The 9,951-nt window shown below is 55.8% G+C and overlaps 1 protein-coding gene across 1 annotated transcript in view; it reads left to right on the forward strand.

The window, feature by feature from the left end:
- Positions 1-9,951, forward strand: part of CDX1 (caudal type homeobox 1) — an 11,532-nt gene that overhangs the window by 1,469 nt on the left and 112 nt on the right. Inside the window, exons 2-3 of the mRNA XM_010081515.1 lie at positions 9,443-9,588; positions 9,805-9,929. Coding sequence (XP_010079817.1) covers positions 9,443-9,588; positions 9,805-9,929 — 271 coding nt within the window. The remainder of the gene's footprint in view (positions 1-9,442; positions 9,589-9,804; positions 9,930-9,951) is intronic.

A 9,951-nucleotide genomic window follows, 5' to 3' on the forward strand; every position in this document is an offset into this window, starting at 1 on the left:
CCAGCCCAAATTAACAAGGGCTGCGCTTTGTCATGGAGATGGTGGCCGGCTCCTTTGGCAGCGAGGTGAGGTGCGGGGCCCTTTGTCCTGCCCTGCCCTGCGCCCTTTCATCTTCCCCTCTGGGATGCGATGCTGCTGCCAGCCCAGCGCGGACCCTCGACCCGCAGCGGGACCCTCTGCCTGCTGGGCTTGCCTGGACCCACCACCCTGTCCCTCTCTTGTGCTGGCCATGAGCTCTGCAGAGCACTGCTGGGGCCAAACTCACTACAGGAGTGGCTCTGAGCCTCTCTTGGGGGCGAGTTTCCTTTGGGTTACTGCTTCCGTCTCCCCCCCCCTAGGATTGGGGCCAGGGCTCCCTTTTTGCAAAGCATCTCCAGTTTTAGGCTTGTTTCTGACTCCCAACAGCCAAGCCTCCCGCAGAGACCCTCGTGAAAGAGTCTTGTGCAGAGGCCCTGGGGTTTTCCAGCATGGAAAATAGCTCCTCACGTTCACTGGATCCGTGTAGCAGGGATGAGGCTGTCCCAGTAGGACCAGTGGCTGCAGTGGAGCAGGCAGAACATCCTGATAAATGGAAAAAACCCCAGCCCTGGTCTAGAAAGAGGAGAGAAGAGGCAGGCTGGTATTTCCTGGCCCATTTTAATCACTGAATATACCTATTCAGGAAAAATGCCTGCACCCATATCCACTGATGGAGACCCACAGGGATGCCAGGGGCTGAGGGATTCCCTCTGCCCAGGGTGGAAGGGAGATGTGACTCTGCAGCCCCTCCATGCAGCTGGGACCCCCCACTTCTACAGTTGTAGATACAAACGTCTCGGTTTCTTCTGAGGATAGAGGTGGAAGGGAAAATGAATGAGGGGAGAAAGCCATCAGCACACCGCTCCTCTGGATCAAGGGTCCGGTTTTACACCCAGTGGTGGGGCCGAGATAAAACAGGGGCTTGAAAGTGCCTCTGATTGAGTTAGACGACAATTGAGTTGATTGAATTCTGGAAAAATATCATTAGTTGCTTAGTTTGTATCTCTTAGATTAAATACATACAAAAGGAGAAATAAATCAGCCTTGTTCCCCTTGCACGTAGAGGAGCAGCTGCCCCAGCCCAGCCCCAGCCATGTGGGGATGGGCGCTGGGGTGAAAGCCCCTTTCTTGCGGTGCTTCCCCAGGTCAGACAACCAGCGAGGTCCCTTTTCAAGGCACTTGCAGACTAAGGACCCATCCTTGTGTCTCTGTCAGGTCCATGCCCATCACTGCTGGTGCTGAGTGGCTGCAGGATTTGGCCACGGTGGGACCATGTGCTGGGAGAAGGTGGGATGCAGGCTGTGTTTTCCAGGGCTGCCCTTTAAAAAAACAAGAAAAAGAGACTTTCTCCATTAAGCTTGAAAGACAGCAGAGCAGAGATGGTTTTGACACAGATAAGGGTGAAATTCTTGCATGAATGGTTTTATTGAAATCAATAAACTGGACTTTAATCAGTCTGGATTGATTAACTCCCCATCTCAGCGCAGTGGGAATAGGAAATGAATGTGCGGACTTTTTTACTATAGACATCAACAGTTTCATTGCGAATGCTATAAATCATCATACTTCAGAGGGTTGTAAATTAAGGTTCCCTCTTCTGTCTCGCCTTGTATAAACAGCTCTTGGCTTACAGTTTGAAAGCTTTTGGGAAAGAGCTGTGCGGTGATAAGAGAAAATGTTGCAGCAGGGAGTGTGAGTGTGTTGGGGGCTTCTGCGAATGCCATCCAGAGCCTGAGAAAAATCAGTGAGGCACCTAGTGACTCACTGCAGAGTCAGGCTTTACAGGGGGATGATTTTATATACCTGTTGCTAAATACGTGCCTGCTTCACCCAGCTGAGCCCAGATAACCCTGCGGCAGGAGGGACTGCGAGGCCAGAGGGCTGGTCGCTGGAAATGGGGAGTTAAAGGGATCCAAGCTGGAAGATGTCCCCAGGCTTCATTTCTCGCTCCGATGTCACCTCTTTTTCTGATCATAAAATTTTCACGAGCAGCGTGTCGGAGCCTCATGCTTCCTCCTTATTCACAGTTATTTGCAAGCTGCCCTGTGAATTGCACCCCAGCTCTATAAAAAGCTCAGGAAGGTGGCTGGAAGCAGGGGCTGGCTGAACTTTGAAATTCACCCTCTGCTCGTTAGTTATGCAAATCCTCAGATACTGCCTTGGGTCTGGCTTTTAGGTCACTAATCAAGCCGGGCCGTAGTGCTAAATATTGCAAGTGAAAGTGCAACGGGGGCATCCCTTGCGAGGGACGGGAACACGCTCAGGGTTTGTGTGGTGTCAGTGCCTGGGGTGCCTGGGTAGGTTTTGGGGTGATGGAGAGCAGAGATTCTCCAAGCATGGGCGAGTGGCAATCTGCTTTTTCATCTCAGTTTTCACTATTTGCTGCTCAGATTTCCAGCTCTTTTTGTTCAGCCCCAGTGAGGTCCATGAAAGTTGGACAAAAGAGTAGAAAACCCTGTTAACGAGACAGAGAAATGTTTTCCGTGGATGAGGGGGTTCATGCTGTGCATGGGACGTTTTGGGGTGATGGTAGTGGCTGGGGGCCGGGGCATTTACCTGGTCAGTCGCTGTGTAGGGGGGCCCCTTTTTGGGACACAGTCGCTCCCCGTGAGACACTTTGCTCCCGTGGGTCACTCAGTGTGTGCATGCATCGGGCTCCATCGCTCTTCTCCCCTTGAATTATTAACCCACAACCTGCTCCTGGCCCCAGCTGGGGTTTGCTGACTGCTTAGCCTGCTGGCCAAGGTACAGGCCTTTCAAACTTTCCTAGAATTGACTTTCCTTGAACAAAAAAAGGGCTTCCCCAGAGCACTGGCGGTACCTACGTGATGGGCTTGGCTGGCTAATACCCCGGGATTAGCAGAGGGACACTTTAAACCTCTGGCCAATGGCAGATGTTTCCTCCAAGGGACCCCTCAAGGACGCCCACCCCAGTGCTGTTAGCTTTGTGATCACCTGGATAAGTGGCTGGATCCTTCCCCCACACTGCCCCACGGCAAGGATGGGCTGAGCCCTATGGGGCTGTAAAGGGGGACAGGAGTCCCAGTGCCCACCGGGGTCCGGGGGGCCAAATCCAGCCAGGTGGTAGATCCAGATGAGCTGGATCCCAGCTCAGTGCCTCGGTCCTGATGTGAAGGCGATGCTCTGAAACAGGCTATTTCCAGCCCGCGTGCCGCCCCAGCACTCCTCACCCGCCCGCGCTGCTGCGGTCTTTGACCCGGCGCAGGAGCCTGGCTGGCGGTGCTCAGCCCGGTGCTCATAAAACCATGGGAGCAACTGAAGGAATCTGCCAGTTGCCAAAATAAAGGATTGAATCACTGCAGGGCTGGGAAACGCTCGCCCCAACGCCCAGTCCCAGGCTCCCACCCCTGCGTTGAAGCATCTCCTGTCGTGTTGCTCTGTGTCCGAGGACGTGGGGCTGTGATGGGGAACCCCCATCTCACTGCGACCACCAGCAGCCTGCCTCTCATCCCCTTGGGGTCTGCAGCTCCTGGGAGGGAGATGAGTCTGGCAGGAGGGGTGCCTTCGCCCACGTGTGTGGGTGTGGGTGCAGACCTGCCCTGTCCTGCTGTGCCGGCAGTGCGGAGTCCAGCCAGGACCAGCCTGTGCTCCTGCACACCGGTCTGTGCTCTCCGGGTCCGGCTCTTCCCCTGGGTGTTTCTGCCCCTTCCCAGCAGAGGGGCTGCCCTGCGTGGCTGTGCTCTGTGCCCAGCCCCTGGCTCTGCCTCCCAGCTCTGCCAGTCCCATAACCTTCGGGTGTGCAGCCCCCAGTCACACTCTCACTCATAGCTGAGCTTTTTTGGAAGCACAGAGCTGGATCCTCTGTCTGCAGGAGACTAGAAAGCCATCGGGACAAGTGGCATAGTTTTGTAAGTGACGCTTTTCCAGTACACGACTTACCAAGCTGAATCAGGTTTTCTTGCTAGCAGGGTGCCCACGGGAGCGTTGCCGTTTGCTCTGAAGTCTTTGGCACCAGGAAGGGATCCCCAGGTTGGGTCAATGTCAGGCAAACAACCATGCAAGGAGCTGCCTGGGGGGTAGGAGGGTAGGGGGCTCCTCAGAGAGACCCCCAGTGCCCTCGGGCACAGATGAGTCCTGCCTTCAACCCTGATGGCTGAAATTCCCATTTCTCCAGCCTGGAGCAGAGCTGGGGAGCCCTGGCAGTGTCCATGGGGTGAGGGTTCATCCAGCATCCCCTCCCTCTGCAGTACAGAGACATTAAACATGTACGAGGGAGGCTGGTTCCCCTCACCCAGTTTTTGACACCCAGCAGTTGTCTAAATCCAACGCCCTTTCGCAGAGGAATGATCTCAGGCAGGGATCTCGGGAAGGATTGCCCTCCGGAGGGGCTCCTTTCTCGCTGGCGGCGATAAAACAAGCCACATGGCTCCAGTCCCTTGCCCCGCATCGGGCGTCCCATCCATCACGCCTCTGCTTCCTGCGGCAGAGGAAAAATAGCTGATGATGTTGAAGCACGCAGGGTAAGGGGGAGGCTTGTGAAAACCCTGACCTGCTGGTTCCCAGCACTCGGGGAGGGTGGGGGGCTCAGATTTATCCCCCCTCCTTGGCCAGAGAGGAGTTTGTGTGCTTTGGGGTGGCTGCTGGAGCTGCAGGGGAAAGGCAGGGAGCAAGCGAGCGTGGGGCAGGGGGACAGAGGGAGGGCATCGGAGGGCTCAGCCCCTGCTGCTGTCGTGCAGACTTTGGGGTTCCCATTTCCAGTAGGTTTAGGGACAGTGCAATGAGCTGGGCTGTCTGTACTGAGCGTCAGCATCACCGCTGCTCGGCAGAGGGAGCATCAACCCCTCCGCACCACAGCAGCTGGAGCACATCTGGCTGCCAGATGGGGTGACTCCAGCCAGCCTGGAGGGTCCTGAGCCTTAGGAGCCGACCCCAGACCCTCTCCCGGCCCTGAGGCCTCTCTCATGGGGCATCGCTCTGCCAGCTGCCCTTCTCTTTTTGCAGTGGGGGGGGGATTTCCCCCATGGATCTGCATGGGGGTGGGTAGGGGGTGAAGCTGTCTGGGGAGTCCCACCAGCGATCAGAGCCCATGGCACTGACCCTGGGACTCCGCTCTGGTTTGGAGCTGCTTCTGTGCCTCAGTTTCCCCATCCGCAGTATAGCCTGAGCTACGACGGGGGTGAGGGGAAGCTTTCCTTGATGCTTTCACTGAGGAGGAATGGCAAATCCTGACAGAGCACTGATTCTTCTGGGGTGGGGAGGATTTGATCCTTTTTGCAAGTAGCTGTGGCTCATTCGGAATGAAGCAGCTTTACCACGGAGAGAAAGCACCCGCCGGGGGGGACAGCCTTACACCCCATCTCACTGCGCTGTAACTCCAGCGCAGATAAGTGCTTTCCCTGGTGCTCACTGGTGATGGGACTTTCACACCTTATGTTTTTTTGCCTGTGGAATCAGACGGGGCTGTGCAGATGGAGCCGGTGCACGGCCAGAGCATCGCCAGGAAGGCGCGACCCCACCGGGCGGCTGTGGGAGCACTCTGCCCAGACTTTTCATGCCAGTCATGCGAGGAGCTGTGGCGCAGCGGGGCGTGCAGAGCCTGGCCAGCCTGGTGGCGACACCACCATCCTCCACGCCAGCACCTCCCGTGCAAAGCAGTGTGCACCGTACCCGTGTCCCCAGGCCTCGGGGACCTCTGCGGCTGGGGCGCGACAGCCGGCACGGTGATGGGCTCTCATCCTGGCGGCTCCGGTGAACGGGTCAGGGCTGCTGTACCCTGGCTGCCCTGATCGGAGCCCTGATGGCTGCATGGCGGCTTCCCACAGAGACAGGGTTTGCCACTGCTGCAATCTGGAGCTGCTTTGACCTGTGAAATAGAGATCTTTAGAAAACCCTGCGGGTTTGTGCTCCCTGCTGCTGGCAGCCGTGATGCTCTGCTGCAGCTGGGAAGGTTGTGTCTCAGGGATGGGGGTGCTCCACTTGGAGCTGGCCTGACCCCCTCTTAGCTGTGCTGGACACCCCAGGCTGGGTGCGTTGCTCTGTGGAACTGGGGAAACGACAAGCTCCAAAGCACGGTGCCAGCTCTTGCTCCTGCACTACTTTCCACCTCCTCCCAGGGTGCCACCACCACCCCACAGTCTCTTTCCTCCCTGCTTTGAACCAGCCCCTTCCCAGCACTTCCTAAAGCTGCTCAACACCAGCCTCAAAATTCCCCATCACCCTACAGCCTGTCTGTTAGGGTGTTCGGGGCACAGTTTCTTATTGAAAGCCATCCTCTGGGCAGGCCAGGCTGGGGGGGTGGAATTCCCCCCTCCCTGGCAGCCTCTGCTGTGGCCATGAGGGTGCAGAGACTGAGATGGTGGGCACAGGGCTCTAGTTTGATTTTCTCCTCCCCTTCCAGGCTCCTGACCTGGTCTGGGGCAGGATCTCCAGTAAACGCATCCCTGGGGCAGGGCTGCTGTGGGGAGTGGATCGGGGCTGGGGTTCAGGACCCCGTCCCCCCACATGTGTGCGAGTGCGTGTGCGTGCACACTCAGAAGCGTGTCCTTTGGGGTTTGCACAGCACATTAAAGCTATTCCCTTATCTAATCACAGCTCAGGTGAGTGCTATTAGGGTTATACATTAACAGTGGTAACGATACCCTCTCCCCACGCAGCCACTGGCCCTGCCTTGATCCCAAAGCCGAAACCATTCCCACTGGCCCCACGAATGGCTCCGTTTGGCCGCCTGAGCAGTTCCTTCACCTGGTCTTTTGGGGACAAGCAGGAGGGACTCTAAATGCATAGCAGGGCTGGACGGGGTCAACAGCTCTGCTAGCAGACACCCCAGCACCCCTTTGCACCCCATGCACCCCATCCGCGCTCCCTCCCAGCACAGCAGCATCTCTGTGCTATCCCAGCCATGGGACAGCCCGGTCCAGCTCTGCCAGGCTCCCCTGGAAATGCGGGAGCGGCTCCATCCCTCTTGGCCGTGCTCCCCGCTGCAGCACTGGGATTTCCCTGTAGGTATGGGGGCTCCCTGTGAGGAGCTGGGTTGGCTTGTCCCAAATTTCCTCTTTCCTTTCACAGAGCTATAAAAAGTCTCCAGGAGAGTTAAGTGCAACCCGGCATTCATATTCAAGGTAGTTGAATTATTCATTGTCAATAGTATTTCTTGCCAAGTCCTTTTCTTTTTCTTGTGAATCACCCACAAGACATTCCCGAATTCAGCAAACATCTCTGAAACCAGCAATTAGTCGAAGTGAATAACTTCCCATCCCTGGCTTGGTTGTGAGCCCTCATGCTTTGAGTTTTTGCTTTTTTGCTACCCTGATATCTGGCAGCGAGAGGCTGGTGCCCAGCTCACACGGCCGGGAATCTCGCAGACCTGAGGCAAAGCACAGCCTTCAGCAAGGAAGAACCGTGAAGAGGGAATAACAAAGAACAGGCTGTGATGGATGTATTTACAGCTGCAGCAGGAAATAATAATTCCAAAAAAGAAATTCATGGCATATGGAGTATTCACAAACCGCCTTATTTCTTTATTCTTTAATTATTTTTTTCACTTTATCTGTCAGTTCCTTTGCTTTCCAGCTGTTTTTTCTCCAAACAGCAGTATTCAAATGGCAATATTGCAAATAAGATAATTGTAAAGTCATTATCTCTTCAGAAGGTTTTTTGCTTTTGAATGATGATAAAAAAGATAAATTCATATGAGAAAGAAAAGAACCTGTAGGAGTCCCTGAGCCTGGAGCAGAGGCAGAGGGAGCACGATTTCTCATGGAGCTGCTAAACCCCGCTGGTGCCTCTGGTTTATTCTGTAACTCCCTGGGAATCGCTGTGTTTGCAAATTCAGCCCAGGGCTGGGATGCACAAGTCCTTCTCACTCCTTCCCACGCCGATGACCCCTTCACCTGTGGGACAGCAAGAGATGGCAGCGACCCCTTGGTCTTCCCAGGGGTCCTGTGGGAGAGCAAGGGGACAGCATGGGGTCCCTCATGGGATGGGTGTCCCCGGCATCGCTCCAGCCCTGCACTGTGCCAAAGAGGAGACAAATGCCTAGGAATGCTGCTGTGGACTCCTCGCACACTGAATCAGTTCAGCCATGTGTCTGCAGACATCTCCATACACACCTTGCTCAATAATTACCTTTTTTTAGCCCTGCTTTTACCTGCTGGGCCGGGTCACTAGAAATCCCTCCCTGCGCAGCTGCAGCGGTGATGGGCAGTGTCCTATCCATGCTGCTTCACCCAGGGCATCCCCAGGGAAATCCACAGAGCTGTTCTGGGCTTGCTCCTGCCCCTTCCCATGGCAGCACCACTCTCAGCAGCAGAAATTCAGGAGAAGATGGGCAACTGCATCTTCCAGGCAGGAAAATGTCCGGGTTCCCCATCACAAGGACGGTGGCTGCTCATCTGGAAGCACAGCTCCATCCCTGCCGATGCCCTGGAACAGGATGATGTTATTTCAGGTGAAGAAGCAAATATTCACAGCTGTGTTTATTCCCTGCCCGTGGTCTCTTCTCCAGAGGAAAGCACCAGGGACTTGTCAGCAAACTGCCAGCCATGGGCAGCCTTCCTCAAAGTGCCACCCACGCCCCCAACGGCTCCCAGCCCAGGCAAAGTTCAAGCCCTTGGCTCCTGCTGTGCAGCTAACCCCAGTTGTGTGCGGATTAACGAAGGAGCTAACGGAGAAGGCAGCTGGGCTATTTTTGACTGTATTTCTCTGCTAGAAAGTGGCAGCTGCTTCCTCATGCACAGAGGAGATGTGGGGCTCGATGGGCCCAAGCTCTGTCCATACCTGGGGGGGGCCCAAGGCAAGGTTTGGGCTGGCTTCGGTCAAACACGGCTGGCCTGCGGATGCCATCCCTGGAAGGGCTTGTGCACCGTGTGGGCTTTCTGCAGAACATCTTTGAATACTGCTCTAAATGAATAAGCTGCTGCCTTCCATCTGAGCTCGGTGTTGGGAGGAGGACAATAACCCTCTTGGTGGTAGAGAAATGCTGTAGTCTCTGGGTTTTCCGTCTTGTCCTGATCGATTTGCCTTCAAGTGATGGCACCTTGGTTTTTGGCTTCCTGGCGAAGAGCTGGGCTTCCCTGAGGTGTGTTTTTGCAGGCTGCGTGTCCTCAGCTCAGCACAGGGCTTAGCACTGCTCCTCTTGGGGACACTGCACCATGGCATGTGGGATTTATAGTCCATCTTCTTGGGATGCCTCTGAATCCCTCCTGCTCTTTCCATCAAGCAATTTCCCCAAATCCCAGGTACTTTCCAACGCAAAGAACTCCCTGGTGCTACCCAGCATGGGCATTAAATCCAGTAGGACCCTCATAACTCCCTTTTCCGCTGCTCCCTGGGGCACTGCTGTGTTTCTCCTGAGCTCTCCACAGGTGGCTGTGGTGTCTCCTCCATGCCCTTGGGGATGCTCCTACCCTTCCACTGCTGCCTTTCGTCGCCTCTTGGCTCACCCGCGCTCTGCTCTCTCTGCCAGGCAAGACCAGGACGAAAGACAAGTACCGAGTGGTGTACACAGACCACCAGCGCCTGGAGCTGGAGAAGGAGTTTCACTACAGCCGCTACATCACCATCCGCCGCAAAGCCGAGCTGGCTGCTGCCCTCGGGCTCACTGAACGGCAGGTCAGTGCTGCGGTGTCCTGGGAAAACCCACATCCCGGGAGGAGTGGGGCTGGGGAGGGGAAGGGCTGCGGTACAGCAGTGGTCCCACCTTGCTCCGTGGATCTCCCTTCTCTTCCAAACCCTGAGATGACATCTCTGCCCAGGGGGATGCTGAGGGTTGTCATCCTTGGATGCAGCCATACCCATCTCTGAATCGCTGTCTTTGTCTTTCTGCAGGTGAAAATCTGGTTTCAGAATAGAAGGGCGAAGGAGAGGAAGGTGAACAAAAAGAAGATGCAACAGCAAAGCCAGCCCACCAGCACCACCACGCCAACTCCGCCAGCCGTCGGCACACCGGGACCCCTGGGGGGACTCTGCAGCAGG

Source organism: Pterocles gutturalis, unplaced genomic scaffold, assembly GCF_000699245.1.
Source record: "Pterocles gutturalis isolate BGI_N339 unplaced genomic scaffold, ASM69924v1 scaffold31599, whole genome shotgun sequence".
Lineage (NCBI taxonomy): Eukaryota > Metazoa > Chordata > Aves > Pterocliformes > Pteroclidae > Pterocles > Pterocles gutturalis.